Genomic DNA, 16,872 nt, shown 5'->3' with positions numbered 1-16,872 from the left:
TATAGATGAGAAAACTGAGGTAAATGGGATTAAGATGACTTGCCTGGGGTCATTACATATATAGTATATATCTGAGGCCAGATTTAAACTCAGTTCTTCCTGACTCCAAGCCTGGATCTCTACCTACCACACCACTTAACTGTCCCCATGAAGACATACATACCTATAGAATAATAAAAGATCAACTCATAATAATATAGCACCTAAGGCTCTAAAGGGTAAAATACACTTTCCTTACACTAGCCCTATGCAGAAAGTTGTCTTTTTTTTTAACAGATGAAATAACTAAGGCATAGAAAGGTCAAATGACTTATCCAAGATGGCAGGATTTAATGGTAGATGTTCAAACTCTTAGTGAAGCACTCATTTCACTGTGTACTGGCACAATCATTCTGTCAGTAGTTGCTGAGTTGTGAAGTAATTCTCAGAAATATTGAGCCTGAAAAATGAATTGAAAGCACAAAAATGAGAAATGTGACAATATTATCCCCTCCCCAGGCAGAAGAGGAGCGAGATGACATGGAGAGAGTGAAACTAGACAATAAACGGATTCTCTTCAACCTTTTGCCAGCCCATGTTGCACAGCACTTTCTTATGTCTAATCCCAGGAACATGGTAAGCAATGCAAAATTAGTTGGATATTATCACAAATTTATAACATAGTTGATCCAAGTAACATAGGTACCACCATTCTAGGCCATTCAGCCCACAATGCTAAAATCAAACTTAGACTCTCTGTGACTTAAACAAAATAATTGAAAAGGTCTTTTAAAGAAATTCAAATTCTGGAAAAAAGCTAGAAAACAACTAATCATTTAGAGAAAGGAAAATTAAACAATTTCCTTTTTACCTGACAAATAAGTGAGAGGGTTTTGCCCATTCTCAGACATGATCACTATATTGGCTATTTTGGTTTATCTTTTTCCTCCTCATAAAGGAGAATTCAATTTGGAGGGCAGTGAGATGGGGAAATATTTCCAGAAATGACCACAATGCAAAATTCCAAAGATATAAAAAAACTTACTTTTTAAAAAGTCAGATCTAAATTAAAAAAATAAATACTGAAATATGGAGCTAATAATATCACAAATCATAGTAGACATATAATCATAATGATAGCTAACCTTTTTTTAGCATCTACTGGGTGCCAGCCATTAATGCTGCATATTATCTTGACTGATCCTCACAAGTGTTATTATGATTCTCATTTTACAGATGAGGAAATTAATGCAAACAAAATAATTGACTTGTCCAGGGTCACTCAATCAGTGTCAGATGCTAGATTTGAATTTGGATCTTCTTGACTCCAGGGCCAGCACTCTATCTACTATGCCACCTAGCTGCCATAAATTAGACTACAGTTATTGATATACTGTGACACTTAAAAAAAAAAAAGATTATAAAGATATGTATTTTCCATTCCTAATAGTGAAATTCCTAAGAGGATTTTAATTCCTTTTCTATGCCCCTTTATTCCCTTTACAACCTGTTCTGCCCTTAAGGCAGGATAAGATTCTACAGATATGTGTTATCTTCCTAAAACTTTCCACTACTTTCAGTCATGACTGTGACCTTGGTGATGATGACAGTGATGATCATCATCCAGAAGATAATGTTGGTGATGGTGGTGGTGATCAACTATTTTCATAAAATCGTACATTTTCTATATCTCATTCACATTTGACCCTTACAACCACCCTAATAATCTCCTCCTGTGTGGTTTGGGGAAAAGAAATAGCATTGACCTATGAAAATCTGTGTAAAGAGAGAAATTTTTTAGAAATTTTAGAATTTTTAGAAAATTTAGTAATTTTTAGAAAATTTAGTAATTTTAGAATTGGAAATTAGAAATTTTTTTTAGAAATCACAAGCATAAGAATAAAATTTTAATAAACTTTAAAATGTTAAGTTGCTTTCCCTTTAAGTTAACATGGGGTTTATATGTTTTAAAATCTAGCTATGAAACTTTAATTTTTATAAGAAGTTTTTCATGCATATTGCACACTTCCAAGTTATTTATTGAAATTAAGTACAATCCAAATCAACATTTTTATTAAGCACCTGCTATGTGCTAGGGATCCAAAGCAAAAAGAAACAAACAAAAAACAGAGCTTGTCCATAGATGGCTTACAAACCTCACAGGATTTGGCGACTTTCATTTGAATAAATAGAAGGCAACATGAAGGTGAGAACAATTACATCTGGGGGGGTCCAGAAAGGCTTTCTGTGGAAGTTGTCACTGAAACTAAATTCCCAAAGATGCTAAGGAGTCATTCAGCAAGCACATATTAACTACCGACTATTCCTTAGATGTTCTGCTGAAGTACAACATTTATTATTTTCCCATGACTATGGCTGACCTTGGAAGAGCAACTTGGTCAAGACTTTTAAATCCGAATGGGCCAATTCCAGTGCTCTGACGACAGGGTAACAATCGAAGGCAACAGAAGTGTAATAAAGGAAGTAAGCCAAAGAAACATATCATTTTAATAGTTAAGTGTTCCTGTTATTATGATTATTTTAAAAGACAATTAGATCAATGAGTTGGAACAAAAAGGTGCATGTTGATCTCTGGATTTGCATTTGGATGTTTGATCTTTGTGTATTTTTAAATCCTAGTATTGAATTCAATGGTATTGCCAAATATGTATATTTGGCATATATATATGTATATATAAACATCCCTTATAGAAGCCATGCCTTTGTGTCCTTCATCATTTCCTTAATGATAACAAGCTGCTTATTGTGATGTCCATTTGATTATTATGGAAGCCAAATCATGATTCTACAATTACAGGACCTTTATTATCAGTCCTATTCACAAGTGGGTGTGATGTTTGCTTCCATCCCAAATTTCAACGATTTCTACATCGAACTGGATGGCAATAACATGGGAGTGGAATGTTTGCGTCTCTTAAATGAAATCATTGCTGATTTTGATGAGGTAATGTCTCCATTTTCACTCATTTTGATATTATCAATTCCACCCAATAAGTTTTGACAAGGATCTGGGTCTCTATAGTAATGCACTGAATAACTTCTTTTCATGTTAAATCTTGTACTTAATACAACCTGTATGCCCAGATTTTGAATGATGAAATAGGAAAGAAAACTCCAAAGAATAGGGAGGAAATTCAAAGTTAAAGTTATTCAGGACCCCAACATATATATTAGTCTCAAAAGTATGTCCTTCTTTGTGAGTAGAACATTCTTCTTTGAAATTCTGACATAGAAGCTAGATTCAAAAGACAGAAATGTAGAGATCATCTAGTCCAATTTTTTTTCATTTTAAAGATGAGAAAACTGAACCTAGAGATGGAAAAGTGATGTGTCCAAAGTAATAGGAATAGTAAGCAAGAGAGCAAGATTACAAACGTGATGTCTGACCCCAAAGCCAGCAATCTTTCTATCACACCACACTGAGCAATGGGGGTCCTACCTTTCCTCAAATTTTTAGTCTCACAAATGTTATTTACTTATGACGAATTTAATCTTAGCAACACTGACCAACGTGAATTTGATCAGGCTGAGATTATTCTATCTTTCCCATTGTGGTTTTGAAAAAAAAAATCTTTGAATCAGAAGCACCTAAGTTGGAATCTCAGTTCTACTATTTATCTGCATAACTTTAAGCAAGACATCTTATCTCACTGGGCCTTCATTTTCTCATCTGTAAAATGATAGGATTATAGGAAATAACATATAATGTCCCTTCCAGTTCTAAATCTGTCATTTCAGGAATCTGTCTTTCTCCCAGATTCTTACCTATCTACTCACTTAATCCCTAACTAATTTTCTGTCATCAATTAATTTCTGGGTCTACATGAACTTTGTTTAGCATTATCCCAGCTGTCATTTTTGAGATAATGGGAAGTACAAAGGGGAAATTTCCATAACCATATGATTTTTTTAGAGATGGAGGAGTAAAGAGAAATGTTAATGTTTTCTTCTTGTAGAATTCTTTATTGTTTTCCCTTGTCAAATTTTGAGAATCAGTATTCTCTTCCTGTTGACTCCTACAGCTGCTATCATATTCTAATTTCATATTCCTTTTCAAATTTGTCTTTTTTGTTCCCAGAATATACTTTTCAAAACCAGAGTCAGGAAATACCCTGATTTTCTTTTACTTTTTATGACTCTACACTTTTACTTTTGTTTTTCTTTTAGTCTAGACATTGGATCCACAACAATATATATATATATATATCCACACACACATATCTTTTCATTCTCTATCTCCTTTACTAACCAAAAAGCAACAATAATTTAAAATATCAACTAAAATAATAAGTCTCTGAAAGACCCTTTGATGCTTCAGGCTACTTGAGGGAAAAAAAATATATTTGCTTTGATCCTCTTTTTTGAGTTTATATCCCAAGCCCAAAAGTCACAGGTTCATACAATGATAGGTCTATCGACTAAAACTCGATTTTCATAATATGATCAGTCTACTATACTTTTGCACATGAGAACTGATAACTATGGTATCTTTTCTAAAATATTATGTAATATTTAACAGTTTTATGTTTTAAACAAAGCTCATGGACAAAGAATTTTACAAGGACCTAGAAAAGATCAAGACAATTGGAAGTACATATATGGCAGCAGTGGGACTAGTGCCAACCACAGGAACCAAGGTGAGCCCTAGAAAATATTGGCATTAATTACTGAAAAGGAATGTGTGCAAGTCTCACATTTTGGATCTCATAGTGTATCCTTAAGTCCAGATCTTTGATTGGATATGCTTGTATTCCCAAATAAGAAGCATCTTATTATATGTAGCAGAGGAATCAATAGTTCATTACAATCAATTCAATTCAACAATCATTTATTAAGTACCAAATGGATGAGGAGTACCACACTAGGTGCTAGGAGTAATACTGCTTAAACAAGAGTTTATCCCCATCCTCTTTCTTCTGTTACATTGTTATAATAGGGAAATAAGACAAAAACACTGATGAAGAAGCACAAATCATTCCATTTTAACTTTCTTCATTCCTTCCTTTCTTTCTCAAATGACTTAGTTAGGTGGTACAATGGATAGAGCTTTAGGCTTCAAGTCAAAGAGACCTGAGTTCAAATTCCACCTCAGACACTTAATAGCAGTGTGATGTAGCCTCTTTCAGTTTCAGTTTCTTCCTAAATAAAATGAGAGTAATGATAGAATCTAATAGAACAAATGAAATCACATACACAAAGTGCTTTACAAATTTTAAGCCACTCTTAAATGCTAGGTACTCTGTAAATGCTAGCTATTGTTTTTCCTCTGATGGATCTGAATTGTTACTTGTTTTTTCAGATCCCTTGAGTTTTGCATTAGTATCTTTCCAGACAAATAAGCTGACTGCCCTTTGAACTATGACCCTGAAAAAAGCACAATATTAGATCACAGCATGGTGATGTTACTAGAGTGCTAAGTTGTTTGCCTTGTATGCTTTTGATTTGGCAATAACAAGTAAGGGCAGGTGAGTTAGTCTAAAATTGAAAACACTTGTTTGAAAGTTTTATCAGGAGTTGCTGAGGACTCAGTGTATATTTACATAATACAAGTAGGTTGCAACAGCCTACATTTTGTTCTTTGACCACCCATCTGATTTCTTTTAAGTATTCTGCATTCATCCCATTAGCTCAATTCCTTTATTTTAACTGAATCTAATGCTAGTAATCAGTGAAAAACAGAATCGCCACTGGGTTCCCCTTCCTCCCCTCAGTGGACTATGGGAAAGAGGGAAAACATCACCAACAGATTTTTTTACAAGGATCCTTTTGCTACCAAGTACAGGTATCAAAATCTTGACCAAATCATTACAAGTCCTAAAGCAGAAGCTTTGAAAATAAGATTGTCATTTTTATAATATTTGTACTTTGTACTTTACATTTATTATCTCATTGGATCTTTAAAACAATCCTGTGAAGAACGTACTAAAGACACTTCCATGTTACTGATGATAAAACTGAAGTTCAGAGAAATAAAAAAGACTTGACTGACATCTCATGATAAAAAGGGAGGGACCACATTCAAGCTCAAGTTTTTTTTTTTTTCTAAATGCCATCCCAGCTCTCTTTTGATACTAAATTTTCATGCCTCTGATTCAAGCCTTTTATAGATTGAGGTTATTCATATAATATCCACATGATGTTTAGCTTATTCATATTTCATTCATGTAAATGGAATAGTAAAATGAGTCTGAATAATTTCAGTTGGAAATTGTGTAAAATATCTTTTAAAAATCAGATAATTGGTACAAGGTAAAAATAAGTTGAGGGTTTGAATTCTGTAACTGATTGACTGAGTTTTCTAATTCACTTTGCTTAAGACAGACAGAATCAGATTGTGGTGATGATGCTTCAGGCATGGCTGGCCTTTGACCTAAACTGTTGTTGCAACTGAGGCCAAAATCAGTGTTGAGTTTTTTACCTTTATCCCGATCTCCCAGCGAAAGCTATGGCTTATAGACAACACACCTTCCAGCTCTCAATGCATACAGGCAACAGAGAAAAGAAAATCTGGAAATATGGACATCTGCCTCCAAGAGTAAAGCTGTCCGCCATGTTGGAATGTTCCCTGGTGAAATCTAAGCTCAAGGAGTGATTTTGGTGACCATATTTCTGCTCTCAAGTATTTTGGAAGCTGTCCAGAGCACTCACTCACAAATCTACATTATCTTCTATAATATTACAATGGCAAAGGTGATAAGATTGATGGATTTAGAAATGGAAGGGACCTTAGAGGTCATATAGTCTGTCCCTTCATTTATTTTTAAACCTTTACCATACTATGTATTGGTTCCAAGGCAGAAGAGTGGGAAGGGCTAGGCAAGGGGGATTTAGTGACTTGTCCAAGGTCACACACAGCTAGGAAGTGTCTGAGATCACATTTGAATCCAGGACCTCCTGTCTCTCAGCCTGGCTCTCAGTCCTCTGAGCCACCCAGCTACCCCCTGTCCCTTCATTTTTACACATAAGGAATCACTATTCCATAGGAATTGGGACTTGCCCAAGTTCATATGGGTATAAAATGGTAGAGTTGGGTGATTCAAGGAGATCTGAATTTCAAACTCAGAACTTCCCATTTTAGAGAACAAACACATGTGCCTTTCGATTCTGCCATTTCATTTCCTTAGAGAGGGTTAGCTAATAGTGTCATTGTCAATAGCTAGCCAAGTGTAAAAGATACAGATATTTTTCAACATTGCAAGGATGCATTTAACAAAATAATGAAATCGTTAGAGTCTAATTAAGACTTCCTATAGGAGAATTTTAGAGATATCGGAAGGAACAGAGGGAAGGAGAAAGTAACTTCTCCAAAATCATATTTGTAATAACTAGCAGAAGAAGTATTTGAATTCAGATCCTCAGACTCAGAGTATAGTGTTCTTGCCTCTAGACTATGGTATATCTCATGCCTGGAAATGACCAAGGACAGTTCAGGTCTAAAAGCATTTAGAATCATATGTTTAGAGCTCTAAGAGAACTTTAGAGCCTGCCTAGTTCAACTTCTTGACTATGGAAGTAGAGAAAGGGTCAAATAAAAGGAATGAAATAGGAGAATGCACAGACTTCTCCAGATTATTGGGACACAATCAAGAAAATGCATTTCTCTCTTTTTTTAAGTGTCAAAGACAAAATTTACTTTTCTTTTTGAACCTATATGTTGGATCTTCTAAGTCAATTTTGTTTTGTTTTCTTTTTTTATTGACTCTGTATGGTTTGGTTAACCAGAAATTTAGTTTTATATTTAACTAAGTTACAACTATACAATTAACAAGTTTTCCTTCAGTGATATTTATTTCTTTGTCTTTATTTGGTTTTTATTTTTTTTTTAATTTTTTACTTAATTGATTAATTTAGAATATTTTTCCATGGATACATGATTCATGTTCTTTCCCTCTTCTCCTCCCTTCCCACCTCCCAGAGTCAATGAGCAATTCCATTGGGTTTTACATATATTATTGTTCAAAACCTTTTTGAAAATGGATTTCTCTTGCACATCATATTCTCACCCCTACCAGTCCCACTGATTGTAGCAAAACTCAAAGAACATACAGGATTAGATCCAAATGTTAGTGGAAATCAACAAAAGAAGTATTTGCAATGAAAAAAAAAACTTCATGTTTAGGATTTGGCTATCCTGGATAGTAATGTTTGTCATTTTAGTGGAGTTATAGTTGTATTTTTAAAATTGATATTATTGCAACTCTAAATTTGCAGCTTCAGAAAAGCACTCAAGCACTTAGCCCTACTAATGTAAGCCCTTAGAGCTCAAGCACAAACACACATGTATGCACACACACACAGAAGCATCAAACCCCAACAATTTACCTTGCTGACTTTATTAAATGAAAAACAAAAACAATTCTATTATGTAAGCCAAAGTCACAGATTCAGGTCTGTAGCTAAAGAGCAGTAAAGACCATTCCATGACGGTATGTGATGTTTTCTACAATTCAGTCTTATTTATTGGGAAGGGGGAAAGGATTTTTGTTTCTTTGTTTTCACTATCTACAAAAAGGAATTTGAAGAGCTCCTGTGGGTTTGGATCTCACTGTGATAACTTGGAATCCCATGGACTCAATTCACTCTTGCTTTTTCTCTAATATGCCCTGAGCCCAAACTTGAGGGGGGAAAAAAGAAAGAACTACATAAAGAGCTAGTAAAAGAATAATAACAGCAGCTAAGATTCATATTGTGCCTTGAGATTTATAATATAAAAGATTCCATATGCATCTCATTTGATCCTCATAACAGTAAAGTGAGGCTCATTTTAGAGATGCATAAACCAAGTTTCAAGGTTTCAGGGTAATTAAGTGACTTACCTATATATAGTCCAAAGGAAGAAAACAGACTCAGTTTCCTTGACTCCAAGTCCAGATGTTTTCCCAAGATGTCATACTGCTACTCTAATAGCAACAAAAACAAACATTTTCATAGTATCTTTAGGCTTACAAAGAGCTTTTCTCACAATTCTATGAAAAATATTGTACGATAAAGGATTTTTTTTTATCTTTACCCAGGCAGGTGAAATAAAGTCCCATTAAAAAGTGTAGATGTGAATGAGTCCAGAGGGCATGTGGTTTAGTCCAAAGCATCCACATAAACCACCATCTGATCCAGAGTACCCTATGATTATCCACTTATTTGTCATGAGATTTTTATATGATAGGAATCCTGAACCCCATTGGTAAATCACAGATATGTTGGTAACTGACAATCAAAATGTCTACATGGTTGACTAACTAGCTTTTTACCTATCAAGATCAATTGTAAGAATATGATTATTTTGTACCTAGGCCAAGAAGTCAATTTATTCACATCTGAGCACGCTAGCTGATTTTGCAATAGAGATGTTCAATGTCCTTGATGAAATCAATTATCAATCTTACAACGACTTTGTGCTCCGTGTTGGTAAGCTAATCCCAAAATAAATAAAGTTTGTTTCGCTGTGTCTCTTTTTTCTTAAACTTGATAGTAGCCAAAAAAAAAAGTGAGGATACCATATGATTCTGAATTCATATTATATTCATTAAAGCAGATTTTGAACTCTCTTGAAATATGGGGAAATATTGTAGGAGGAATGGATTTCTGAATTGAAAAATAACTCAGAGGTAATCTAGTGCAAATCCCTGCATAGTATATCTTCCAAAGCAAAATGCTTGACAAATGTTTCAGGTAACTGCTATAACAAGGAATTCCCTGTCATCAACACTTACTAGTTGTGTGACCCTGAACAAGCCATTTAACCCTGTTTGCCTCAGTTTCCTCATCTATAAAATGAGCTGGAGAAGAAAATGGCAAATCACTATATTATCTTTGCTAAGAAAACTCCAAATGGGGTCACAACGAATCAGATATGACTGAACAACAATGATTATTCTTATTATGATAGAATTTGGGACTCTCAAAGATCTTATATATCAAAAGTCCAACTCTCCAGTCTAATTCAATCTCTTTTCAACTGAGGCCGAGAGGGATGATTTGTTCAAGGTTCAGAGAGATAGTGATTAGCAGCACAGCCAGGATTATGACTCATATCTTCCAATTCCATTTCCAGTTCTTTTTTTTTTTTTGCTATACCATGGAAATGCACATTGTAGGAAGTAGGTTGAATAAAAGTCACAAACCAAGAAGTTTCTGTTAATATAGCAAGCATAAAAATATTCATTATAGTTTTATAGTTTATATTTGTATATAATTATACATGTATCATATATTATATATAATTTTAATAATTTAGAATAAGATAGGTTTTGTTCTATATTTAAGTGAAAGATTATGAAAGTAAAGAAAATGTGTTTTGTTTTGTTTTTCAGGAATTAATGTAGGTCCTGTAGTGGCAGGTGTTATTGGTGCCAGAAGACCTCAATATGATATCTGGGGAAATACTGTTAATGTTGCCAGTCGAATGGATAGTACTGGAGTGCAGGGAAAAATTCAGGTTTGTTCACCATTGTAGAGAGTTTGAAATGTATTCCACAGTATTGTTTAAGGATTTATTCAGAATTTTCAAACACTAGTGTTGTGTTTTAGATCTCCTACAAATGTAGGGAAATTGCCATTGGAAAAGAAAATCCATTTCAGTTTTTTCATCTTTCACAAACTTTTAGCGTGGAAAGATATGAATTCTCTTACTATAAGAATTTCTTTTCTCTTCCTTTCTTTGCATAGTCACAATACACTTTCAATCACTGCTTATCCTTGCTTTTTTAATATATCTCTCTCTTCCTCTCTCCTCTCATTCTCTCTCTTTCCTCTTTCTCTCCTCTCTCTCTGTCTCTGTCTCTCTGTCTGTCTGTCTCTGTCTGTCTGTCTGTCTCTGTCTCTGTCTCTCTCTCTTTCACTCACACACACACACACACACACACACACACACACATCTTCTTAACCTCAACCCTCACCTTACATTGAGTAATGGAATAAGGTCTTTCCAGATCCTTGGTCCTCAAAGTGGCCATTAAAAGATGAACTGATCTGTTGTAGGCCACTGAGACCTATGGAATACTGCTATTTTTTAAAATTCTTTTGACTTCTTAAACTGAATTTATTCTTTGTAAGGTATTGTTACAACTAATCTTTTCCCATAAATTTTGCCAATTTGTATGTAGTAACTTATATAGCTAATATAGCCAAAAACCAAGTCATTATACCACGAGTTTGCCTTGTAGGTGTGTGTACATACTCTTGATTTAACAAGAACCTTGAAGAAGCAAATGTTATAAAATCATCTAACCTATTTCCCATTCCAAGCTTGCAAGGTATAAATACTTCTGACTTTCTCTGAACTTTCCTGCCTTCATATTTCTGCTCCTTACCCCAATCTGTACCTATTGCCATACACAGAAGAAAGTTTTGCCTTCATTCTTTCTCCAGCCTCTATCATAAATCTATGGAGGACTTCACCCAGAACACCTTGATTTTCAAATTATTCCCTGTGAGGTTAGAGTTTTCTCCCTTTAAGGTAGAACTGTAGCTTGCCTGTGATGAAAGAAACTGTTATTTAACCTTTTTTGCCTAGTCTCAAAGCATCAGGTTTTCCCTTCTCCAAGGAAGTGACCATGTTGTTTAGCTTAGTTTTAGATGTCTTCTTCAGCTGTTTTGCCTATCTCAGCACTATATAATCATGAGTAGTTATGAATGAGGGAATACGGGAAATTTCTCTGACAATTCCAATTACAAATATCTATGATTTAGTCTTATGACTGAGCAATTCACTTAACCTATCAGCTTGAGTTACCTCAAATGTAAAATGGGAATCACAGCATCTACTTCCTAGGATTGTTTTGAGGATCAAATTATATATATATTTTTATATATATATATATATATATATATATACATATATATATATATAAAGTACGTGGCATATAATAGATACTATATAAATGTTAACAGCTATTTCTTCTTCTAATCTTTCTCTTTTCCTTCTCCTCTTCCTCTTCCTCCTCTCCAATCTCCTTCTTTTCCTGGTATGTATGAGAAATGGAATAAGGTCTTCTTGGTTCTGAGCCCAGATCACTATATACTATGCTATGCAGCCACTGATAGTAGGATTCTTACCAAACCAATATGTAAGCATAGGAAATTCCCAACCCAATGCCTACTTCCAGTGTTATAGAAGTAACCTTACATTCTTGATTGGTTTTTAAACTTAAATTTAAATTTGATTTTCAGTTCCAAATTCTTTCCTTCCATCCAGTCCCATACATTAAGTATGAAATCCTATAAAACATTTCCACAATAGTTATATTTAAGAAAAACAAAAGCAGAAAATTTTTGAAAAGGAAGAAAAAATGCTTTGATCTGTACTCTGAGTCTATTGCTCCTCTATCTGAATGTGGATAGCATTTTATATCATGAGTTGTTTGGAGTTGTGATGGATTGTAGTGCTAAGTCTTTCATGGTTGATTCTAATAGCTGTTTTGTGAAAGCACAAATTCTAACAGATCTAGTCAGCATAGAAAGCTCAGTGTTAGCCCAGAAATGTAATGTTAAGTAAAGGCCAATCTAAGTATGTTTTAGGGGATTCCTCAATAGGTTGGCTGTAATGTATTTCTGGTCCCAGTAACCCCCAAAAACCATCTAGTAAGGCACAAATGTATTACAATCTACATTGGTTGATGGAGTATTTCCACACCCATGATATCATATACACTTGAAATATTGAAGTGAATATTATCATAACATGGTAGAGTGGTTTCCACTTGAAGATGGAAGGTATTAAACCTGAATAGAGCACTGAACCTTGGATCAAGAAAAACTTGTTCAAATCCAGTATCAGACACTTACTAGCTAGGTGACTCTAGACAAGTCACTTAATCTCTGTCTGCCTTAGTTTCCTTAACTGTAAAATGGGTGGTTTCCTTTTTTTCCTCTCTGTCAAGACCAAATACTTGGCCTCTTGGCCTTTGGCACATCCACTGATGAGTACTTTCAGTTGGATTCCCTTGTATGAATGACTTGATATATAAGTCCCTCTGGCACAGAAAAAGGAATCATATTTGTGACTGGGCCTTATCCTACGTCCATTTGAATCCATGGTTGTTCACTCTAAGACAGACCAGCAGTAGATAGGAATGGCTCAGATTTTGCTTTATTATTGGAATAACTACCATGTACCTTTTATCTCATTGGCCCTCAGGTCCTGGGATAAGTGTTCCTATTTTTCCTGAATGGAAAATATGTAGAGATTTGAAACACTTCTCCATATTTGTAATAAATAGTTATACTTGTATCCTCCCTAATTACTTACTGCTAAACATTATAATCCTTTCCTCATCCCCTTCTTATGATCCTAGTTCAAAAGGTAAACAATACTGTGAGGGACCTCTGGGGCTAGGGGGAGATATTGTATAATGTGAGGGAATTTTGCCAGGAGAGGGGTATGTTGTTTGAAACATGAACAATTTACAAATGGCACCTCTTACAAATACCTGTATATCACTCTCTGTAGCCAGATTTTAAAAGAGATCTCAAGGATGTAGCACAGGTTAGGGGCAGGAGTGGGTATTTAAAAATGCCAAATAATCCCTTCAGAGCACAAGCAGTTCTCTCCATTTCTTCCTTAGTCCATGAGTTGAAGAGAGCCTTTGACTTATTTTAGTTATAGTCCTCCTAATTGATCAACCTTTCTTTTATTTCTAGTCAAGCTACAGTATTCCTCTCCTCTCTCCTCCCTTCTCTAGTCACTTTGGAAAGTTATCTCTTCTCTGGCACCTCAAATCTGTCTTTTGACTTCTAGGTGAAATTGGTGCCTCTTGTCCCCAACCCCTACCAATTGATCTTGTTTCCCTAGCTCTACCTTTTGGAAAGCCTTCTCCCCACCTCCTTATTCCAACTTGTGAGTCTTACCTTGCTACTTTCAGGAATACCTCCTGAATATCCTTTTTTTCTTTTTTCCCCTTAAATTATTCTGGTAAACTCCATTCCCTGATCCTGCATGCTACATTTACTCCATATTTGCTTCTTGAATTAAAGAGTCAGAGCTAGAAGGAACCTTAGGTATTCTACAATGCAATCCTCTTATTATACAGATAAGAGAATAAAAGGCCAGAAAGCTAAAATGAGTTACTCCAAAGTCACATGAGTGGCAAATAGCAGAACTGGGATTCAAATTCAGGTCCTCTAACTTGGAAATGTCAATTCACTTACTGTTAAAACCCATTCTTTTGTTTCTTCTGTATGTCCTTTCTACCTTGTGCCCTACTTTCCTTCTTGCCTTCCTCCTTTCTTTAAAGAATAACCTATTGATTGTCATCATCAAAGATGACTTGTGGTTAAGGAGTCACAATTATATTCAAGTGTGTGACTGAGTAACTGCAGTTACATTGGTTTACTGTTAGATGGTGCTCCATAGTAAATTTTAGCTAAGCAGCTCTTCATCCTTTTAGTTCCTTCTCCAAATTTTTGAAGAAATACAGACATTTCTCACATTTTCTTAAGTGATTAATTTTTTAAAACAAACAGTACAATGCCTAAATGAGTTATGAATGAATACTCTGCTAAAAAAGATATTATTTAAAATTAACAGATATTTGCATTGTTAAGAATTTTTTCGTAATGTACTTTATTTTCCTCTAGTTGTTCAGATAAACCTCAACTTCCTTTTAATTCACTCTATTTTTGCATGTTCTTATCTGGCTTCAAGATATTTCACAATAGTATGAAATTCAAAACAAAATTCTGAAGAAATATGGACAGTGCCAAATATAGTTATATGAGGTAGCCATTACTGTGCAATAGGTATTTCCTTTCTTAATTTCTCTACCTCACTCTTTTCCCTTAAGCATTTCATTTAAGATTTGGCATCAAGTTGCTGGTCCATTAATCATCTTGGAAATCCTTCATTTAAAGAAGCCAAACCAAAGGCCATTCAAGAATCAATGGCATTCTTAACCTTTGTTATGTCTCAAATATTTTAAGAATCAGAATTCCATTACACATTTGAATTAATTCTTGATAAAGGACCAGTATGGAATGTCTTATCTATAGGAGGCTAGATGAACTGCCATGATTAAGTTACTGTTCTAGTCTTTCTCCAAGTGAGGCCAAGTTCTTCTGAGCTCCAGGGTAGTTCAGGAAACTTTCTCTTGTCTTTGTTGAAGGATTAGAGTACAAATACTGGAACTTTCTTCTGCTGCCCTGGGACAAAGACTCAGCAAACAGGTCAACTCAAACTTAGGGACTTTTTCTTTGAGTAAGAAACTCCTAAATCACTTATGGTTTCCTTGCCTTTTTTTTCCCCAAACAATTGAAATATACAGCGCAAATTAAATTTTCTTAACAACTTCTCAGAGTTCCTGCCCTCAGTCTACTGCTTTAGCTGGACCAGACTCATATGAACTTCTGAATTTAGAAAAAGTACTCTTCTTTCAAATTCTTTGGAGAAGATATACTGTGACATATCTTTCACATCACTATCCCTAGAGTCATTGTTTCTGGCTTCCATCATAGCACTGCTATTTAGATAATATAATTTCTACTCTCCATGAATTTTCTCTTCAATTTTCTCATTCTGCCATTTTTTTTGTTTTGTTTTTTCAAAAACTATAATCATAGGAATTCAAACTCTGATAGGTCCAGTGATAGATGGCATCTTTAATTTTGGGTCTAGCCTCCCTAACTATAAAAAGGCATGTCACTAAAAAGCCCATGAAGTAACTTTTTATTTTCAACAAAAGCAAGTCAGAAAGATCTTCCAATAAGGCATAAAAAGGCTCAGCTGTGTCTTCATAAAGAAAGTTTGGCATTGAAATCACAGATCCTTTAAAGTACTAGAATGTCCTTTATAATTTTTCTCCCATCTAATACTCCATCAAATGAAATAGTTAATTATGCAACAACTTCTATTGAGTAGAGCTACCATACTGATCTCCCTTGAGTCTGATACGAAGCTCAATTTGTTTTTCAAATCATCACACCACAAGGGCCTTTGCTGATGGTTTCTTTCTGTTTGAAATGTTCTTCATAATTTGGGGGAAATATTTGAGTCATCTTTCTTTCAGCTTGCCTTCTAAATTTAAACTGACAAAAACATGGTTAATTTGCAGCTTTCTTCTCCCAATAGAACTTTTTTAGTTCAATCAGTGATTTTCAATAGGACCCAGATTTGCTTCTGTTCTCATGGTACTCTTATATTTAAGTTTTGACTGGAATATTTGGAATACATTTCTGGAAATCTTCAATTGCTTTCTATAAGCGTTAATTTAAATATGGTGGACTGGGTTGCTCATTAACCTCAGCTCAGCCTGCAAAAAGAATTACTTCTTCAACATCAGACACATAGCTGTAATGAAAAAAGTACAACTTTTGACCAGATATCATTCTTTTAGTGTCCTTCTCTCTTAGTACTTCATGAAACTCTACTCCTCAATATTACACGCCTATATCTGACGCTACTAAAATGATTCTTCGCTCCTCCCTACAATAAAGGAGAGTCTCAGCCTTGATGTTCTTTCTTCATTGAATATCCCATTCTTGGCTTTACTACACAGCTTTGCTTTGTAAAGGCAATCGGAACTGAATTGTTCTTCAATGAGTGTTCAACCAGCAGATGGCAACCCCTCTACAACTTGCTTGGTGATGCCAGAGAGGCTATGACTGCAAAATTATATAACTAAGTGATAATGAGTATCACCCTACCTACCATGCTATTAAAACATTTACAATCCCATGTTATATTTTTGGAAATATCACTTGAACCAGATTTATCCCCAAGGTAAATAGTAAATGAGGGTAGTTGCTTTAATCTCTGTACTTTGGTGGAGGATACTTTATTGCCATTAATAAGGCAATGACTCAGAGATGCAACTGATAGAGGAAGAAGGAATTATCTCCCTTCAGTTGATGATTTAAAACAATTAGAAGCTCATGAAAATA

At 34.7% G+C, this 16,872-nt stretch overlaps 1 protein-coding gene and 1 long non-coding RNA gene across 3 annotated transcripts in view; one reads left to right on the top strand and one right to left on the bottom strand.

Moving 5' to 3' along the window:
- Positions 1-16,872, top strand: part of ADCY1 (adenylate cyclase 1) — a 367,557-nt gene that overhangs the window by 332,149 nt on the left and 18,536 nt on the right. For both annotated transcript variants that reach the window (XM_056804875.1, XM_056804876.1), the window contains 5 exons: positions 499-615; positions 2,798-2,944; positions 4,539-4,637; positions 9,291-9,405; positions 10,311-10,435. In XM_056804875.1, coding sequence (XP_056660853.1) covers positions 499-615; positions 2,798-2,944; positions 4,539-4,637; positions 9,291-9,405; positions 10,311-10,435 — 603 coding nt within the window. The remainder of the gene's footprint in view (positions 1-498; positions 616-2,797; positions 2,945-4,538; positions 4,638-9,290; positions 9,406-10,310; positions 10,436-16,872) is intronic.
- Positions 307-9,237, bottom strand: LOC130455476 (uncharacterized). Its single transcript, XR_008913456.1, has 3 exons — positions 9,011-9,237; positions 8,817-8,900; positions 307-439 (listed from the first exon to the last, which is right to left on the bottom strand). It is a non-coding gene; the product is annotated as an uncharacterized LOC130455476 (long non-coding RNA).

Source organism: Monodelphis domestica, chromosome 7, assembly GCF_027887165.1.
Source record: "Monodelphis domestica isolate mMonDom1 chromosome 7, mMonDom1.pri, whole genome shotgun sequence".
In the NCBI taxonomy this organism is placed as follows: Eukaryota; Metazoa; Chordata; class Mammalia; order Didelphimorphia; family Didelphidae; genus Monodelphis; species Monodelphis domestica.
Note: the sequence above shows the minus strand (reverse complement) of the source record. Positions and strands in the feature narration are given on the sequence as shown.